General features: G+C 37.3%; 2 protein-coding genes across 5 annotated transcripts; one reads left to right on the top strand and one right to left on the bottom strand.

Moving 5' to 3' along the window:
* Positions 1-7,521: 7,521 nt before the first annotated feature.
* On the top strand, positions 7,522-9,833 carry LOC113361598. Of its 2 annotated transcripts, none has more exons than XM_026604793.1 (3): positions 7,522-7,719; positions 7,845-7,954; positions 9,542-9,833. In XM_026604793.1, the coding sequence occupies exons 1-3, from the start codon at positions 7,562-7,564 to the stop codon at positions 9,571-9,573; spliced, it is 300 nt and encodes a 99-aa protein (XP_026460578.1). In that variant the 5' UTR covers positions 7,522-7,561; the 3' UTR covers positions 9,574-9,833. The 2 variants fall into 2 exon arrangements, with proteins under 2 accessions (XP_026460578.1, XP_026460577.1); XM_026604792.1 differs by lacking the exon at positions 9,542-9,833 and adding an exon at positions 8,104-8,216.
* Positions 9,834-10,287: 454 nt separating this feature from the next.
* On the bottom strand, positions 10,288-14,885 carry LOC113357248 (tRNA pseudouridine(38/39) synthase-like). 3 transcript variants are annotated; one of them, XM_026600600.1, is made up of 15 exons: positions 14,748-14,885; positions 14,605-14,664; positions 14,371-14,527; positions 14,191-14,263; positions 14,039-14,081; positions 13,564-13,674; positions 13,087-13,165; positions 12,684-12,780; positions 12,466-12,526; positions 12,219-12,349; positions 11,974-12,091; positions 11,460-11,583; positions 11,025-11,123; positions 10,871-10,939; positions 10,288-10,576 (listed from the first exon to the last, which is right to left on the bottom strand). In XM_026600600.1, the coding sequence occupies exons 1-15, from the start codon at positions 14,820-14,822 to the stop codon at positions 10,518-10,520; spliced, it is 1,356 nt and encodes a 451-aa protein (XP_026456385.1). In that variant the 5' UTR covers positions 14,823-14,885; the 3' UTR covers positions 10,288-10,517. The 3 variants fall into 3 exon arrangements, with proteins under 3 accessions (XP_026456385.1, XP_026456384.1, XP_026456386.1); XM_026600599.1 differs by having other exon boundaries at positions 11,025-11,129; XM_026600601.1 differs by having other exon boundaries at positions 11,025-11,129; positions 14,388-14,527; positions 14,748-14,827.
* Positions 14,886-20,381: the final 5,496 nt, after the last annotated feature.

Genomic DNA, 20,381 nt, shown 5'->3' on the forward strand with positions numbered 1-20,381 from the left:
TTCCATCCAGCAAATCTAAACTTGAGTTTGTCAACACAAGGCTTGAAGGCTTGTATCTTGCTCTTAGTGGTGAAAAGAGGGGATCCCATATATTTGTCTGTTGTGTTAATCCTTTGAACTTTCATAGTATTACTGATACTGTCAGCTAAATCAGGAGCAGTGTTCTTGTTGAAGAAGATGTCAGATTTTGAGAAATCAATTAGCTGGCCTGAAGATTGACCAAATTCTTTAAAGATCTGTATAAGATTATTGCATTCATGTAAATTAGCTTTGCAGAATATCATGCAGTCATCAGCAAAGAGAAGGTGGTTGATTGCTGGAGCATCCTTGCATATTTTGATTCCATGTATTTGTTGTTGGGTTTCAGCATGAGTCAGGTATCTGGAGAATGCTTCCATGCAAAAGAGAAAAAGATAAGGGGATAGGGGATCCCCTTGTCTTAGTCCTCTAGAGGGTTTGAAAAACTTCCATGGAGATCCATTAACAAGAACATCCATGTTTATGGTGGAAATGCATTGGTGTATTAGATTGTACCACTGAGAGCCGAATCCCATTTGGGACAGAACTTGAAGGAGAAAATCCCAGTTGACTCTGTCAAAGGATTTTGCCATGTCTATTTTTATGCCCATTGTGCCATTACTCCCTTTTTTCCCTCTTCTGGTATTCATGTGGTGGATAATTTCATGGGCTATGACTATGTTGTCAGATATTTGCCTTCCATGTATGAAGGAAGATTGAAATGGGGATATGATTTTAGGTAGCAGGGGTTTTAGTCTTTGATCAATGAGTTTAGATATGATTTTGTAGGTGGTGTTGCACAGAGAGATGGGTCTGAATTGAGCTGGAGTGGTAGGTTTATCAGTTTTGGGAATGAGAGATATGAAAGTGGAGTTCATTACTTTGAGGATATGTCCAGAGGTAAAGAAATTTTGAACCATGTGAATGATGTCTTCTCCCACAATATCCCAGTTGGCTTGAAAAAAATTGGGGGGAACCCATTGGGACCCGGGGCTTTGTCTCCAGCCATGCTAAAGAGAATGTTTTTAATTTCCAGAGGTTCAGGGGTTCTGAGAAGATTCTGGTTCTGTTGTAAAGTAATGGTAGTGGGGATAAGCTTTATAATGAAGGGATTGATGGCTATGGTTTCAGCAGTAGCCATATTAGCAAAGTGATTAGTGAAGGTCTTGGTGATTTCAGCATTGTCTTGGATCCAGGTGCCATCTTCTTTTTGTATGGAGTCAATCTTGTTCCTTCTGTATCTTTTCTTAGCAGCAATATGGAAGTATCCAGTGTTTCTATCCCCTAGCTTGATGTGTTGATCTCTGCTTTTAGTCTTCCAGAAAGATTCTTGTACATGATGCCAGTGTTCCACTTGAAATTTTGCTTTTTTAAGGTCTTCCCCTCTGGATGAGGTAAATTAATGTTTGGTTATCCAGTCCATGTGTTGTATGCATTCTTCTAAATTGGTCTTGATATTGTCATAAACTTCTTTGTTCCGCTGCTTCAGTCTGACTTTTATATCTCTAAGTTTCCTGGATATTTTAATGGCTAGAGATCCTTTATGAACTGTCTTCCAGCATTCAGCTATAATACTCTTGCAGTCTTCATGGTTGAGCCATGGGCCAAAGAATTTGAAGGGTATTTGACCTATTTTCCAACTGGGATTGGTATTGAGAATGATTGGGTTGTGATCAGAACCTATGGCAGTGAGGTTTGAAATAGTGGTGTTGGGTTGAATATCTAACCAAGCTTCATTATCTAGACCTCTGTCTAATCTTTGCTCAGTGAGATGACGACCAGTTCTTTTGTTAGTCCAGGTGAAAGGTCATTCAGTATAGCTCAAATCAGAGAGATGAGCTTCTTCAATCTTGCTTAAGAATATATCAGCTTCAGCTTGATTAATAGGATGTTGGCTGAATTTCTCATGTTCATGAAGCACAAAGTTACAGTCACCCATGATCAACCAAGGTAGAGAGTTAGTAGCACAAGTATTTTCAATCATAGTCAAAGAGTGTAACTTATCATTAGTAGTAAAGGGACAGCCATAGTAGCCAGTAAAAATCCAAGGTTCTCCATGCAAAGGTTTAATGGTGGCATTAATGTGATGGTCAGAGAAATCCTCAATTGTGATATCTAAGTTGGTTTTCCAGGCAAGAACTAGACCTCCAGCAGTTTTGTCTTTGCCTTTTGGTTCAACAAACCAGAAATTAGTGACTCCTATATTTCCTAGGATTTTCTTAAGATTTCTAGATTGTTGTTTAGTCTCAGAGAGGAAGATGATCTCAGGGTTATGTTTATTTAGCATGATGTTTAGGTATTTAATAGTATCTGCTTGTCCTAAGCCCTGGCAGTTCCAAGCTATGATCGAGTAGAATTGCCAAAAATAGGATATGATAGGATATGAGAAAATGATGATTTTGTATCCTAGGATTAAATGCAGTTTCCTAGTATTGTAATCGACGTTAATCCATAGATAAATTTTCATAAACAGGCTGATATATGGTAATTTTGGACAGGAGTTTGTTATGAGTTACCTGGTTGATATTAGGTGGATTAGCTCCCTCCAGATTACTAGTAGTAGTGTTCGACAGTTGTTCCTCATCCATTGGGGTATGTTGGTTGTTGCTCCTTTTAGCCGATTGGTGCCCATTCCATTGCATAGCTTGATACTCAGATTGGCTGGATAGGTTGTACAATTTGCGCTTAGGATCAACCAGCTGAGGGTGTTGTTCGGCATCAACAACTTTTAGTTTCAACTCACTTCGTTTCCTATCCCATAAATTTTTTTCTTGTTGTTATGGTCTCCCATCATCTGTTTTTGTATATCAGCTAAAGTAGGAAAGTTTTGGAGCACATTACTTGGAGAAATGATAGCGTTTGGCTATTGAAAGTTGGTATTGGTTTTAGGGAAAATGGTTGTGGGATCCATAGTTTCCTCTAATTCAGGGGAAATGTGTACTGTAATGTAACTCTTTCTTGCTGCAGCCTTGATGTTGTTTTTCTTTTTCTTCTGAGGTTCTTTGTTTCTGTAATTCTCCACCAGTTTCCTATGTCTTTTTTTACATGCAATGGCTTCAGGGTTGGTAGTGGGGATGACTCCAGTGATTGGTTTATCTAGACCAGCTTGAAATATTAGATGTTGTGGCGATCCATCCAGTTCTTCACAATGGTTTCTAAGAAGAGTCTTCTGTTGAGCTTCCCTCATCTTAAAAACAAATTCTTCCGCTCCAGCTTTATCAGTGTAGTAGTGGATTGTGGGTGGTTCTTTGGGGCTAGTTGGTGGAGTGATAGTTTTTTTGGAGGACGTTGGAGTGATGGGTGTTGATGGAAACTTGTTTATGGAGGTGGATGTATACTGTTTGACTGGAGTTTTCTGAGTTTTTTTTCTTCTTCAATGCACAGTAGACCAGGGTGATCAAGAATTCTGCAGACTTTACAAAAAGCGATACCATTTAGAGCATATGCTAATTCAAGCCAGTGAGAGGTGTTATCATCCTCATATGCATCAACGCCATATTTTAGAGCTTTAGTAACATCTATAGTGATCTGGACTTCAAGATTTTTCTCATCATCGTCTCTTCCATAAGCTTTCTTAGATGCTTCGTAGATTCCGGCTGGTCCAATTAGATTGCTTATGTCTGGAATGATGTGAATTGGAATTCGCTTGACCAGTGCCTAGATGAAGACTTTGTAGAAATTAGCTTCATCAATGTAGTCTGGTCCTGAATATGGCACTTCAGTGAGAACTATGAGCTTTTCAAATATTCCTTTTGTTCCCCCTTTCCTGAAAACCTTGTAGTCTTCAATACTAGTCAGCCTGATTTGGTAGTAGTTTCTTCTTTTCTTCCAGAGGGAAACTTCAGCATTCCTGTGTAATTCCCAGTTGTTGTTGATGAATCTTGTTATTTCTCTTGTTTCATAAGAGACTTTGCTGCAATATCTTCCAATGAAAACCCATTTCCAATCTATCTTCTTCTTAGGTAGGATATTAGCTTGGTTGACAAAAAATTTTGGGAATAGGTCTTCTGCGATAGTTAGTGATGAGTTCATTTGTTTCACAAGGTTGTCTATATTTTCTGAATTTTTTGTTCCTAAAGAAGATGTCATGAAAGTGTGGAAGTTGGTTTTAGTGTAGAGGTGTTTGTGGAGGAGGTGTATATGAAAGGAGGTTTCAATTTTGGGGGGAGAGGTTGTATTATTCTGATACACTTTAATTTGACATTTAAATTGTTGGGTGGAAGTCTTCAGATAGTACAAGTTGTTTTTACTTTGGAGTGGAACAAAATGTAGAGGAAGGTGCCAAGAAATACTAGTGCTATAGGAGAGATACCAAGCATAAGTCCATGATTTCCAGCTAATAGGGTCTTTATCAGAGTTGATGTTGATGTTGATGTTGCGCTGGATAACTAGCAATCTGAAGGAGTATAGCCTGCAAAAATAAGCAACACCAATACAATTTCCACTATACAGAGGATAGAAGAGAGAAATATGATAAATTTTTTGAGTTGTACTTAATATGTTCTTTTTGGTCAAATTTTGAACTTGACAAGTCTTGGGTTTTGAGCTCCATGTGATGGGTGTGAACTGTATGGGGTGATAGTGATGTATGCTTTGCATTATGGTTATGGACAACATTGAATACCAGCTGGGTTGGTTTGTGAGTGGGTGGTTATGACAGTGTTTGCATTTTGTAGTCCATGTGATGAAGATGTACTTTGTGTGATGGTTGTGAATGAAGATGTGTATCCTAGAGACGGTAAAGCTATTGTACCAGATTGAGAAGTTTGTAAGAAGAGTGTTGTAGAATCTAAAGTAATTTAAATCTCTCTTGGTTTTGGACTGCAGTGTGACAACGACTTGAGAGTCAAGGCCTTTTACCTGTTTTTGACTAATAGCTAGGATGAAGACATACCTGGTACATGTGCATTTACAAACCTTGTTCTCTATCTCGCAGTTTGTCCTTCCTTTGAACTTATTGACTGTGATACTGGAGCTTGGGGGTTGTAAGAGGATCCAAAGACACGCACGATTACCAGCTAAGCACATGTGCTTGATCATGATGCTAAACGTTTTCTCCTCTATGTGATGGAAAGTTAATGGGCTTCCATTTGCTACTGTAATCCCTTCTTTGCCGAATAGAATGGAGAGCGGTTGTGGGTCGGCATATGGATTCAACTTCGGATCAAGGGTAGCCCGCATTGGGGGTCTGCTATCCAAAAAGCTGCTAAGTGTTTGATGTCGCCTCTGAACGGCCAATGAGTTGGGAAAGCGTTCAATAGGTCTTTGCATGCACTTAGTAATCCTGTGCCACCTCATAATCTCGACTAACTGATCTCGAAGATGTAATTTGGATGGTTGAGATGCGTTGATTGTTGGTATTCTCATCCATAAGTCATGATGGGGAAAGATTATTTCTAACTTCCAATTCAGTAACTCTGTAACTTCCACTTTCCCTCACTGCAATTTCCAGTTAGTGCTCCAAAAATTGAAGCTATGACTAAGCAAGACAAAATTGCGTATCTGAATCAGAACGATCTCCCAGCCATGTCTTCGAATCGGGATACCCGGGTTGCACCAGAGAAAATGAGGGCCAAGGTGAATGTACAAGAGAAATAGGTATTGATTTTGGATACTCATGTAAGAATTTCTGGTTTTTAGGTGTTGATAGTGGATTTCATAGTTGTAATTTGTTTTATGGGTACATGTTATGATGGTATTGATTGGGATTTTCCCATTTTTCCAATTTGGCAGGAAGTAGATATAAGCAGTAGCATCAGTGAGGTGCCAAATCCCAGCATACATGAAGGTGCAAAGAGCGTTGGGGGAAGTAAGAAAAGGAGAGTTGATATGCATGATAGATCCAGTGCATATGTGATGGATCCTCAGCTTGCACAACTCCAGGGAGAATAAGAAGTATGGGTGGTGTATGTTGTTCACCCTGACAAGGGTCAGTTTGTGATCAATGAGGGTGTGGTGCTTGTAGGGGATGAGCAGGTGGTTTGTGGTGGTGCAAGACAGGGATTTTACTCTGCACCAGTTCCTGTTTTGAGCAAAGCCAAGATTCGGGAGAATGATTTCCTTGGTTTCCCCAATGACGTGGTAGTCTTCCCCAATATCTTTCTTTTGGCACCAGAGATGCAGCAGATGGCAAAGGTTGTTTATGATATTGCCCTCTTCGGCCCAGGTGAGATAACTGCCTCTAATGATGTTCCTGATGAAGTGGTTATGCCTATGTCTACTCCCAGGGGTAACTATTTTGTGCCAAGGCGGAGGGCTACACCAGAGGGGGATGATGTTGATAAGAAGGCTGCACCAGAAGCTTGACTTGATATCAGCCATCCCCTTCCAGATGGTGAAGTAAGATATCATGTAAATGTGTTGTCTTTGTTTCTTGCATATGGTTTCCATGGATAGACAATTAGGATTAATGGTATGGATTATGGGTTTGATGTTGGTTGGTTTAAAGATAATGTTGACAATGTTGATTAATCTAATGGTTACGTAGTTCTGGTTTATTGAATTGTTCTTGGTTGAGTGGTTGTTGTGTGTAATTTTGGTTTTGAGCTTGACATAGTGACTAAATAATTTAGCAGGGGGGTTTGGAAGAGGGTTGTCATGAAGGGTTGAGACTGATTTATGGGGTTAATAGTCTTATCAGGTTTTTCATAAGGACTATTCCAACTGGTATTATAGGCAAATTTGCTATCATAGAAATAGAATAACATAGGAGTATTGTAATGTAAGACAAAGCATTGAAATTTCTTAGCAGATACACAAAGAGGTATCTGAGAAGTAGAATTGCCAGCAAACATAATCCAGGAATCATACGGCTCTTTAGAATCAAATAGGTAGAATCTTAAGTAGTTTATTATCTTCCAAATCAACTGACTACCAAATAAGTCCTGAATGTAGATGTTTTGTATATTTGTGGGATTATTATTGAAAATTTCAAAGAAGTTGTTGAGCAGGGTAGACTTGGGATCTTTCATAACTTGCAGAACATGTAAATCGGATTTCCTCCCAGGGAAAGCTAAGGAATTGGTATTGAGAGTGATGGGTGTCTTGTTTGTGATTTCTGTGTATCTCAAGACCTCATAATGTTCAAGACTTATTGTGATTTTTGTGATTTTAGTGATTGGGTTGAGGTAGAAAAGTGTTTGGAAGTCAATTCTCAAAGTTAGTTTGCCGATTTTAGGAATTTCCTTGGTGATTGTATACTTGCGGGTAGTAGAGTTGTGATTGTGTTCTATGTACTTGCATTGACAAGTGAGAATTTGTGATTTGAGATTCATTTGAAATTTCCGGCTAGCACATCCGATGAGCTCCGACCAAAAAGGACCGTTGGAGGAAGAAGACAGAGAAAAACAGGGGGAAACTAGTCGGAGAGAGGAGAGTAATCAGGCAAGGAGAGAGGAGAGAAGGCAGAGCTCATTTTTGACTCCAAAATTCTTGGTCCATCCGGTTTTTTTAAAGAGGGGGAAAGAATAATTCTTGGTCCATCGGGTTTTTTAAAGAGGGGGAAAGAATAATTCTTGGTCCATCTCTACACACAGAAAAACAAATGGCAGCAGCTTCGATTTCTCGAACATCATTGTTTATCCGTAATTTCTGTAAAACAACGAAAACTATAAACACTGTTTCTCATTCCTTCTCACTTCCAACTGCAACTTCATCTTCAAATTTCCTCTTCCAACAAGCTCGAATCTCTACCCCTCGAAGGTAGTTTTTAAAACCATTTTGTGATTTTTGTTTATTTTTGGTTAAAATTGTGTCTGGGGCATTGATTTATGAATACAAATGTCTTTTTTTTTTCTTTTTTGTGTTGAATTGATTTGAAATTGAAGGTTAAGAAGAGAAGCATTGTTCTTGAATACCTTGCACCCAATTCACAGCGCGACTGCGGCTGCTTGCCTTGTCTCTAAGCTTCCTACTGAAGTCAGCACATCTACTGACGGTTAGTCTAATTATTGCATTTTGTTTTTCTTTCGGATAGATGATATACCCTGTGAAATAATATTGCTAGAACAACAGTAGAATAATGTGCATACTAATTGGTTAGATTCAAATGATCCACAACAACAGAAGTATGCTGTATTTTTGCAGGCGCAAGTGATGGGCTTGCAGTGAATTATCTTAGTACCACTTCCACTTAGTAGAGCAACTCTTCAATATAGAATCCATTCTTTTTTTCCACTTGCCGTGATATAAGTTCAGACCCATCACCGGCATCTTATTCAAGCATTTGTTCTTTCTTCTGGGTCCGATCAGCCATCATATCAAGTCTGTTTTGTAGAGAAATGTCGTCATGTAAAATGCCCACCCAGATGTAGAGAAATGTCATCATATTAACCCACCCAAAATGCTTGCAGTGCACAAACTCTCCTACGCGGACCTCTCGCATCACTCATTTCAAGCTATCCTTACAACTTGACCTCTGGATATACTGTTGTCCCAATCACTGAGATTAGGCTATTCATCTGAAATTGAAGGAAGTTTCCTATCAATAAATCCGGCAAGACATTTCAGTATAAACTGTACAATCAGTATGCCTTTTTTTTTTCTAATAGACAAAATACATGAGAACATCAAGAGCATAATCTGCACACTGCTAAACCCAAACTAGTCATCACATACTAGTGGAAGCATCCCTGTCAGAGATTGAAGTGATACTGACAATTGGTGAATGTTTTGTTTTCTGAATGTGCTGCAAATGTATTTGCTAGTGCCAGTTGCTAATCTTTACTGTTATATAAGAGCTTCTGGCTAGATTTATGATGTTATACGCCCTGACTATAGATGAAATTGTCATTTTCAACTGTACTTCTTATATTTGTTGAAGAAACCAGTATGATATAAAGTTACTAAGTGAGAGGTGTGCTTTGTTCTTCCAGGGTTTAAATCCTATAAATTGTTTTTACTTGAAATTATGTGCGCTTTGACACACTCTAACATTTTTCATTTATCTAATGTGGCAAGACTGTGAACTGCGGACTACATCTAACACTAGATGCTATGTGATTTTTGTTGTTTTGATTCACCCGAGACTACTCAAGTGTGTCATTACATTGAATATTTTTCTTTCTCCCTGACCTCATTATCAAGTTATGCTGTAAGTTTAGAATGCTTTGTGTTTAAATTCTTTTCATTGATATCTCATGGTAATATCACGGTACTGATAGACTCCACCAGTGAGTTTCATACTGTCGGATTGCCTATAATCAAGAAGTTAAGGTTTATAATGTACAAGTTTTTTAGCTTGTTCAGCTGTGGAGTAAGGTGGAGCTGGGGGTGAAACTAAGCAAAGAGAGTCAGATGTTGAATAGGAGGATTCCGTGGAGGAGTACCTTGAGGGGTTATATTTTATCGGCTTAAGCGTAGTTTCTTTTTCTTATGCAATAACAAACCATTGATTGCGGAAGGCTTAAGCGTAGTTTCTTTTTCTTATGCCCACTATACGTGCAGAAGTTCCTTTTCACTTCTATCTGTAAATGCTGCTTGCAGAGATTCTAACATCAATATTTTCTTATTTGTTCGGTGACAGGTAGGTTTGCCAACTATGTTAGCCCCATCTAATGGCTGCCATATTTAAGATGCTGCTCCTCTTCATGGGAAGTTTTTGGATTTTCACCAATGCAGAGGTTCATAGAGGCAGTTTGCCTTTCTCTATTATTTTAATTTTCCAATATTTTTGTTAAGAAAGTCATAGATTAGAACCAACAGAAAAGATATTAAAATGCTTTCTGTATCAATTTTCCATTCAATGGAAATTCACAAGGAGAGTTTTATTTTTATTTTATTTTTAACTTGACGCATGTCAAGCTGTCAACCACTAATCTTATGTAGTTCCTTACAATGTTACAGTTTTGCATTAATAAATTCGTATTGTATTTTAAAAATATTATGTTTCTTGTTTAGTACTAATAATGGTGATAAATGGTGGATATAAGATTGAGGGATATTAACCTCTCCGTACGACCATGGATGTGCTATTTATGGTCATGTTCGAATAATAGGATTTCAGCGTTCTGATTTTCTAAAAAGGACAGATTCTTGGCATGTTGCCATACTAAAGTTCGGGTAGACAGAAAATTAGACAACTCTTTGAGTTGACAACTCTCAATGTGATCAAGGTGAGAATCTACGGACGCATGTGGAATGCAGTCTGCCAAACTAGACACAAAGGCGTACTGCGTGTGCATACCATAAATGCCTAGGTTTTAACAGATGTGCATGAGGGAAATCGCACTTTCACACCAGTCAAATGTTCGATTTGAAAATACTAGAAAATCGATAAAAACGCCAAAGAAAGACGATACTCAGATTAAATTTAAGAGAATTAAGAGATTGTATGTCATAATGAGTGCAACAAAAAAATGCTTTAAGAAAAAAAATTACTCCAGACAAGACAATAATGTTTGTATGTCATAATGATTGGAATACTCGACTTGAATCGAAGATTAAACTCAGGTTGAGAAGATCCTACTGTGAACATGTGTGAATGGTTCTGATGAACCAAATTAATCAACTCCGCATTTTGTCCTCGATTTATGTTTCGCCAGCCGCTCATCATAGGATGCTGCAACCAGTTAAGTAGCATATCATATTATAAGGAAGATACAAAACACACAAATATGCTGAGAGCCTGAGATCTAGATCATGGAAAAATATTCTGAGACATGAGCAAGAAAGGGCAACAACAATGTATTGCAGATTTACAGTGGCAACATAAGCTTAAACTTTATGAAACAGTAGACCAGAACATGAGCAAGCTAATTAAACAGACAAATGAGAACAAAAAGATCATCCTGTTTTGCATATAAGATTATAAATGCTTAAATTTTAAAAGGGTGCATATCAAAATGGCACTCACGTTCTGTTGGCCGTGATATGAGAGGGATGTGGGTTGCCTTCTTCTTGCCATTTACTGAGGGACCTCGATCTGAAAATTCAAAACTACCATCAATCCCTAAAGCAAAAGGCAATCACACAAATAAGGTTTCATGAGGGCCCATATTTCCTTTTACCATTTGTAGAAGAGCAGTTTAGCAGTGCCTCCAGAAAGATAGCAGCTTGGAGTTTGTAAGTTTTGAACTCATTTGTTAAGTGCTCCATCAAACCCTGCTCTGCATCTACACATAGTGTTTACAATCAGATCTAAGTGATTACAAGATCAATGTCATTTTGACTTGATCTTCTTAGCTTTCTCTAGTGCTTCACTTATTCCCTCGTATTTAACTGAATCATTTACATTCTCAGTCACGCCAAAAATGGTCAAAAGTTGAACCTCGATAGTTAAATAATGAAACTAAATAGCCTATATTGGAACAGAAAAAAAAAAGTTACTCATTCAGCAAGATTATTAGTTTACCATACAGTCATCTTCCAGAATTATAGGATGACATGATTTAAGAATTACACAAAACAGTATAGAATTTGAAATTTTACCATCATATATATACCTGGTGAACAGATAAAATTAAGATCTTTGAATTCGCATGACTGGAGAACTAATGGAAGCTCAGTTGCCATGACATACTGCGGTTTCCTTGGAATCTTGTTTGTATCTAGTAATTCATCTATCACCTACATAACATTTTTGAATATTAGCTCAAGCTGAGTCCTTTCATAATAATGAAGAGGGAATAAAATTGGAAGAGAACGATTTATCAGATAGAAAAATCCACGGCCTCCTCCATCGCGTAACGTAGATTGTAAGAGGTTTAACAATGCAGTTATTAACATTTTTGGTGCATAAAATAAGACCCGCCATTTTATTGATCTACTGTATTGGTACCATTTTTTCTTGCTAGCCATTCTTATAACCCAAGCACAGTTTATTTGATATATGCAAATAATAGATATTAAGGTAGTCAGGATTCAACATGGGGCCACACAAGGTTTTCATGAATCAAAAGGTATGCAAAACGCATTAGACTATCAATACCAATCAGATTAAGGATATAATTTACGCACAGAAGGGGATTCAAGACCTTCACCAATCATAAATAATACAGCAACCATGCAGCGGACCTGGTGCCACAGAAAAGCACTACCTTTAATGGTCATTGCCCAAAGCTGACTTTCTCCGGACCTGTAAATAAAAAATAAAAACATTTGTTATGGAACACGAGTTTGTCGCAATGGCTCCTCTTAAGAAGGGGACACATGTAAACAGATAGAGTAAAATGGGACAGAGTTCTTAGAGAGACAAAGTTGACCTTTCATCGCAAGAAGAAATATCGAATGATATAATATTCCGCATGTAGTGGTGCACATTCACTGCATCCATCTTACAGAAGTTCCTGAAATCGTGCTCCCCGACAAATTTCGTACCAGCCTTTTGCATTGACTAATAAAACATCAAAAGAAAGTGCTCATGAGAATCCTTTAGTACCTAAAATTGCCGGTTAAATACGATATCAATGCAGAAAATATTCGCAAAAAGAGCAGCAAAGACTTGCATACCAAGGTGTCAAGATTTGCGCTCCAGAAAAGGTACTTGTACTCCCTGCTCAAACAGCTAAACCTGGAGTTGTTAAGAAAATTGACAATTTAAGTCCAGGCATTCACATGGCAGAAAAACAACCAAAAAAAAAATAAATCACAGTGAAGTAATTTTGAAGAAATTTGTAGAGATCCTATAACAGAAGAATAAGAAAACGTGGCTGGAAAGCTGACCAAACCTTGCATGGAAATCACTAGGAACGGGACACCAGCCAATGACTCGAATGTCATTTGGAAGGGCTCTGTTCAGCACCCTCACATAGTCAATTTCTTTATCTGAGAAAAAAAAGTGGGTGCAGCATCTAGTCATCATAAGAGCAATATACTAACTACTCAGGATAGCCTCGTCTAAACTTTTTGTTTTTCACTAAAATACGCATGCCGCCAGGCCATTTTTCAAAAGAAGACAGAAAAATTAAAGAAAAGAAAGACATGGCAAATGTTTAGGAGATGAACCTGTGGTTCATGATAATCATGTCCACCGCCTATTATCCAGAAAACACTATACGGTTCCCACAAATAAACTATGTACGATCACAAAAAAACAAAAGAAAATAGATTAACAGAGAGAAGATGACATACCATACATGGCTTGTGTTGGCTTGCAGTTTTCATGCTCCCCTGTGTGTTTGAGTTTTGACCGTAGCAACAAAGCAATTACCTGATCAAAATATCAAAAAACGAATGATTTCGTTGAAAAAGAAAAATAACAATCACTTGAATGGGAGGGCATAATAAGATAACGTATGAACTCTAGCACTTGATGGTTGATGAACTACCAAGATTCCACTCTCAAGTCTAACTAATGACATCCAATGACATCTACCTTCCACTACAACGTGCAGGTTTACATGGATTTGACTCGTGAAAAAGGAATAATAGGTTGTTATCCCATCCATGAGATGCACTTTGGGCCCCTTAAGAACGATCAATTGTATTGCAGTCAGATGGTAGCTAATGAACAGTAGAACAAACACAAGATAGCCAATAATGGCTTCAGACAGATATAGAAGGATCCATGCATGAATAAACTTACAAAGACATTAGCATTTGGTTTACCTGCCCAACAGAAGAAACACCTTTGTCTGTTCTCCCACACCTAGAGTATTGTGACTCTGACTTGTCAACAACCAGAAGCCTTGTCGTCACGAGAGCTTCAAACAATTCAGACTGGATGATGACAAAACTAAAATAAGTAAAAGTAAATGTCTAAATCTAATACGTGCCCGACACCGACCCACTAGCCATTAATATAGTACACCATAGGAACATGGTTAGGCACCTCATAGCTAGATGTCATGGAAGTGTCACTGTGCCAGTATGCATATGCAAGGACAATAAAAGAATGCCTAATAATGTTGTAGCTGTTTCAATTTATTGATATAATACTAGAAAATCAATCTATGACTGATAAAATGATGATGGCTCTAGCATGAAGCAGCCTAGCTAGTGCAAGAAGAGGACTTGCTAGTTTATTTCCTTTAGGTTACGAACTATAAGTTAGACACGGAGTCACAGAAACAAGTAGGCGCACCTCAACAGTTGGATTTTCTCCCTCACAAGAAAATCCATTTAACCTGCAAATAACATAAAACATGATTAGTAAAAACACAAGCTGAAATAGCAAAGTTGACAAATTCGATAGAGTAGCGATACAGACATTGTATATCTGTAACTAAAACGTACCGTTTACCAAAGTACATCATTTTAAGAGCGACATATCGCTGGGGATAATTATGTAACGACTTCATGTAACCCTCTGCACACAAACAAAATCATGATTTATACACTCCAACAATAAGCATATAATATGTGGGTTACTACAACCATGAACTCTATTTTTATTTAACAAATGCAAACACATACTCTTCACTCTTTCTTGCCTTCTTGTTCTAATTTTATGAATGGGTTTGACTCCGCCCTGTGTACCCGAGTTCTTACTAGAAAGAAGTTCAACATCTCCATTCTTTCTCTCCTCGTTTTCGGAATTGGATACAACAATTTGACTCAAACTCTTTTCTAACTGCACTTCAAAAAACCCTAAAATTAATATCAGATAAAACTCAATTCCACTGAATCAAAATTATTTCTTTGACCAACCTTTTGACAGTGGCAATTCGAAATCTGGGCCAACAATGAAGCATTCTCCATCTCTAATTCCTGATTAAGTTGAGAAAAAAACACACACCGTCAAATAGCTGAAACTGGGATTTGAGAGAGAAGGAGAGAGTCAACTGTGATACCTTTACTCTGAGTTTGAGAGATTTCAACTCGGAATATAGGTTATTTATGGCATCTCCACCGTCGAGAACTTCCATCGGAGTATCTAACGGAGGAGAATGGTCATCTTTTATAATTTTCTGTTCTCAGAAACCTTAAAGCTTTCCTGAAATCTGAACTCGGATTTTCTGTATCATGTGCGGAAGAAAAAGGTATTGTGTGCAGCCTCCACCTTGCTATGGGCACCCAATGGTGTCCCGTAACTATTAGGCCTATTCCTATGCACATTGCCAAAAAGATGATGTTTGGCATACTAGGTGGCATGACAAACTGATTGTGCTACTATGGGAAAACCGATAAGCGATAGACATTCTAGCGAGCGATATTAACAATATCGCTGGCGCTAAGGAATTTAACGCTGGTGTTGTTGTCAACATCGCTCGCTTTAAATAACAACGCTGGCGATACTACTATGATTATCGATCAGTAGTTATTCTGCAACGACTATTTCCCCCCTATGGTTCCTATATATACGCCCTTTTACCTCTCCAGATAACTCACACCTACTTCTACAGATATTTCACCTATATTCTCAATTTTAAATTTCATAATCATCAATGTCGTGATCCAATGAAGAAAGGGATATTATTATGAATCGGTTCAGGTTACAGCAAGAAAGGTATCGTATGAGGTTGCAAGAAATTGACGAAGAGGAAGCTGAAGATAATAAACTAATCAAAATTTTGATGCTTGTACATATGGGCCAAATACCAAGAGTTCCAGAGCCCAGTGAAGTATTATCAAGAAGATATACGTATCGAGGGAAGGAATTTTACCATTAGAAGCTCATGCACGATTATTTTCTTCCGAATTGTGTGTACTCTGATCGAGATTTTCAAGGTCGATTCCGCATGCCTCGTCATCTGGTGAAAAATATTATTGAAGAGCTTTGTCAAGTAAATCCTCAATTCAATTATCAGTTTGATGCACTGAATATTAGAGGTCATAGTCCTGAACAAAAAGTTACTTCGGCTTTAAGGATTCTAGGTTATGACACTCCAGCGGATGCGAACGATGAGTACCTTCGTATGGGTAAAACAACTTCTTACACTTACCTTTCATTGTTCTGTGAAGTAATAATTAATCATTTTGGCCCAACATATTTACGAAAACCAACCGACGAAGATGTTAGACAAACATTGAGGGAGAATGAGGACAGGGGATTCCCAGGAACGCTAGGTAGTCTCGATTGTATGCATTGGGTATGGCAAGGATGCCCTGTATATTGGGTCGGTCAATATAAGGGTCATTATGCAAAACTAACAGTTATCCTTGAAGCTGTCGCTTCTTATGATTGTTGGATATGGCACGCTTTTTTTGGTCTTCCGGGTTCACAAAATGATATTAATGTTTTGCACAAGTCGCCTCTGTTTGAAGATTTGAAGTATGAAATTTCTTCATCTGTCCGTTTCATAATCAACGGCCATCAGTACACTCATGGCTATTATCTTGCGGATGGTATCTACCAAAAATGGTCCACCTTGGTTCAATGATACCGTCAGCCTCCTGCTGGTCCATTGGGCCTTTCATACCGACATTTTAATGATGCCCAAATGGCATTGAGGAAGGATGTGGAAAGCGCTTTTGGAATTTTGAAGAGGAAGTTCGCTATCATTTGTGGCCCATATCTTGGGTTGAGTCCTCGTGAAATGCACAAGACTATGTTCACTTGCATAAATCTTCATAACATGGTAATTCAGGAAACCCGTCGTGATTCGGATTGGATTAACTATGAAGATGAAGATTTGAGGCCGAAGATTCAACCAGAAAGAGGCCTCCCTGCAAGGAATTATGGTCAAATGACTAACTACATTCAGAACCGAATAGAGATGATTTGAGATTAAATCTTTGGGCAGAGCATGAAAGATAATGATTTTATGTATTTTTTTTTAGTTACTTATTCTTAATCTTTAGGTTATTTATATTTTTTAGATCTTTAAGTTATGTTATATATTTTTCTTAAGTTATTATGTATTGTTATTTTTCTAATTAATAAACTTCAACATTTCATTTCAAACTAATATTAATTAGAATGAATAACAACATTACCAAATCAAAACTTAAATTGCTACATTAAAACTTAAACTAATACATTAATCATCTAGAGGATCTATTACATCAAACTCATCATCAGTTCCATCATCATCGTCATCATTAGTAAATCCAGCTTGCTTTTCAATCTGTGCTTGAATCCTGTCAAATTCGATTTGCCATACATGTTTTTGTTGGGCATTCATAATTGAAGTGTTAGCTTGAAGAATGTTATGCTTGTTATAATCAAACCCAAATTTTTCTTGAGAAAGACGACTTTTCTTACTCTCCCGGTTTTGAAATTTCCTTTCAATTGATCTTTGCTTCTCGACGATCTTTTGATGTTCCATAAACTTCGCCATGTTAAATCCTCCGGAATTCCCTCCTTCTTGAGCTAATTTTCTAGCCAGTTTTGCATTGTTCCTCCGTGGAAGTTTTCCCTTATTATTACCATCTACATAATTATTGAAAACTACGTTGGAATTTGAGCTTGTAGGGGTATCTGGTGAAGAATTTGATTGACCTTGTGAAAATGGTGAAGAATTTGGTGTTGAGGGAAAAGAATTATATGGTGACCTTTCAGGTACTAGTTGATTATTTGATAAGTAATCTGGATTATATTTGTTCAAACCCTTCAAAATATGATAACAACTTTCGAAAGCGAACTGTTTACCATGTTTTCGTTGCCAATCTGTACGAACCCCTCTTTCAAAATCAACATCAGTTTGACCACTGTCCTTTCCTTTTCTCTTGGCTTGCATTATTGATGTAGGACATCCTTTACTTCAAGACAGTATCAACTATGACAAGTTGATCCCTTTGCTATTGAGACAACCTTGACAAGTTGGTTCCACTCGACTGAAGCAACCTTGACAAGTTGATTCCATTCTGTAATCAACCTTGTTTAGTTTACTTGCTTTGCAAGTCTTTAATTTCCTAGTTTACTTAGAATTTCCTTTTCTTTCTTTTAGTCGGTTCTTGTAGAACCTATATAAAGGCTAAGCCTTTTTGTTTAGAGAATACAATCTCTTATCAAACAATTTTATTATTCTTTAATACGAATTCTCTTTTATCTTTTCTTAATCTCTTTATCAATTTCATCTTATTCGTATCTCTTTCGTCTCTTCGTATCATCTGCAATCTCCGTATTGCATTCTTCTTAACAGGTTCCATATTAGTTGGTACCACAACCTAAGTTTTTAGATTCTTATCTAAAACTGATCCACACTTTGCTTCCGCAAAAACTCAAAACCCTATTCCATATAAAAATAATAATAAAATAATAAAATAATACCTAATTTTGGTATTCTCGTTTTTGATCATGGGATTAGCTATGGATAAACCACTTACGAAGGAAGACCTTCCTGAAATATAGAAATATTTTGGATTACAATATAAAGGTATGCCAGGGTTGTTTGATCATAAAGAAGAAAAGAAGAACGAAGAAAATCTGGTCGACGAAGAGAAGGAATCATATAACGATAAAGATGTTTCGTTATCAACTCAAGTGGAGTTATCGTTTTCTGATGGTTCTATAGTTGTTTCAGCCACGTCAGTTGGTGAGGAGAATACAAAAGAAACTTTGCAGAAGGATGAAGAAAATCAGTTTAAGGAAGTTTTACTTGATTCGTTGGATGATTTGTCAGAGAATGGTAAGTCATCGGAACTTGGTTTAGTATCTTCTGATGTTGATATACCTGTTTTACTTACGGTTGAAAATAATCAAGATCTTATTCATGAAAACGCATGTATGGACTCTTGCGTAAACCCTAGTAAGGCTCAACTCGTTGGGATAACCAATGAGAATTCGTTTGTGTCTCCTTATAATTCTATAGTTGTGTTAGTATGTCGATCGCAAGAGGATATTACTATAAAAAATTATATCGATAGACAACTTTTAGCTAAAAAGCCACTTTGGGATTTTGAGAACGTCAAGTTTACAGCATATCCAAGTGCTGATATTTACATTGAAGAAACGTTTGTACGATGGTGTACACCAAAAGGTATTGGGTGGAGAATTACATATCTTTCACATGTAGTTGAAGACCTAGGATTCATATTCGTTGTTTCCTATTAGTTTGCCTACAATTCTTCCTATTGGGTTTTCTATTGAGTTTCATGTTGAGTTAACTCCAGTGAATTCTTTCGTGGCCTATCTGACAAGTATAATAAATTATAAACCATTGTCTCCTACTTCTGTCTTTGAGCTTGGATATTTATCTCAAGAGGATATAACAACTGACCATTATGCTGGAAGGATTCGTGGTAGAATTTTCCCACACACCGGAAGAAAAACGATAGAAGAAGATTTAGAAGTTAATCCAATATGCTTCACTGGGATTAATTCTATACGTGGCTATGATGTTGTGATGGTTACTGACAAACCAGGAATTATAGTTCGAGATGATTCGAACTAGCCTTTGATGAAAATCCAAGTTGTTTTTGAGTCTTGGCATAGCAACTGCAGCATCTTTTCTTTGAGACTTCATGGAGGGTTTCTTTGGATAATTTATGTTCCTGTTTTGAGCTCTCATACTTATTTCTTTGGAGGGTTTCTGGCATGTTTCAAACAAGTGACATTGTGTGTTTTCGGTTCATACCCATTACTATATCAGACAATTATTTGTTCACACTACACCAAATTTAGCGTTTAGCAACAGATTAGATTTGTTGCTGACCGGGCTTGCAACAGACTTTAGTCGTTGCTAAACACCTTGTCGCAGTTTTTAGCGACAGCTCTAGCTCTGTTGCTAATTTTGGTCAGCAACAGCAGTAGCAACAGAAACAAGCTGTTGCGAAATTAAAATATCGAAATATAAATAAACTGTTGCTACTCAGTTACAAATTTTAGAGTTATTCCGGGATATATTTTAGTAGAACAAGATATAGTTGTTCTGGTTCATATTTAGCAACACATCTTTGTCGTTGTTAATTTTTTTGCAACAAAAAAAAAGGTCAAGTCTTCGTTGACCTAACCAAAACTGATATCCCCCCAATTTATCAGGCAATACCCCGGTTCCCTACAAAACCCTAATTCGTTTTATATCCAACAATTCAATCTGATAGTTATCATACAGACATTCCCACACAGACATTCCCACGGGTTTAAACCTCAAATAAATTCTACACCAAAAAGGGAACCAAATGCAATAAAAAGCAGGGAACTCATGACATCAAAGACAAGTTACAGGTTGCATTAAGAAAGATTGAATTGCATATGTAAAAATGTTATTGTTTCTTACATTGTGCTGGTGCAACTATGTTTGTTTTAGCTTATAAGGATCGCATATAGAAACAAAATGTTACAATCTCTTACAGTGAGTAATCAGAATGCAACAGATTATTGTGGCTTTGAGAAGATGATCACACGAGGATGCTGAATTCTTGTCTTGTAAATACGACCAAGATGATGAAGAACCTGTCACAGATACATATAGTTAGAGATAACAAATAAAGAAAGTAAGAATACTTCAGAATTCAGAGTATATACTCTATTGCTAATGCTTTGCTTATACCTGAAAGATACTAGAGACCAATGAGACTCGAGTAAGTGTTGGGATTTCTGA

This window comes from Papaver somniferum, chromosome 3, assembly GCF_003573695.1.
Source record: "Papaver somniferum cultivar HN1 chromosome 3, ASM357369v1, whole genome shotgun sequence".
NCBI classification, from domain to species: domain Eukaryota; kingdom Viridiplantae; phylum Streptophyta; class Magnoliopsida; order Ranunculales; family Papaveraceae; genus Papaver; species Papaver somniferum.

What these genes read in the sequence shown, in the direction of transcription:
- LOC113361598 (XM_026604792.1), top strand. Translation starts at nt 7,562, where the DNA reads ATGGCAGCAGCTTCGATTTCTCGAACATCATTGTTTATCCGTAATTTC. An exon ending in CGAATCTCTACCCCTCGAAG is followed by an intron (nt 7,720 to 7,844) that starts GTAGTTTTTAAA and finishes TTGAAATTGAAG; the next exon opens with GTTAAGAAGAGAAGCATTGT. An exon ending in AGTCAGCACATCTACTGACG is followed by an intron (nt 7,955 to 8,103) that starts GTTAGTCTAATT and finishes GTATTTTTGCAG; the next exon opens with GCGCAAGTGATGGGCTTGCA.
- LOC113357248 (XM_026600599.1), bottom strand. Translation starts at nt 14,822, where the DNA reads ATGGAAGTTCTCGACGGTGGAGATGCCATAAATAACCTATATTCCGAG. An exon ending in GAGAAAATCCAACTGTTGAG is followed by an intron (nt 13,675 to 14,038) that starts GTGCGCCTACTT and finishes GTCATCATCCAG; the next exon opens with TCTGAATTGTTTGAAGCTCT. An exon ending in GCCAACACAAGCCATGTATG is followed by an intron (nt 12,781 to 13,086) that starts GTATGTCATCTT and finishes TTTTTTTCTCAG; the next exon opens with ATAAAGAAATTGACTATGTG.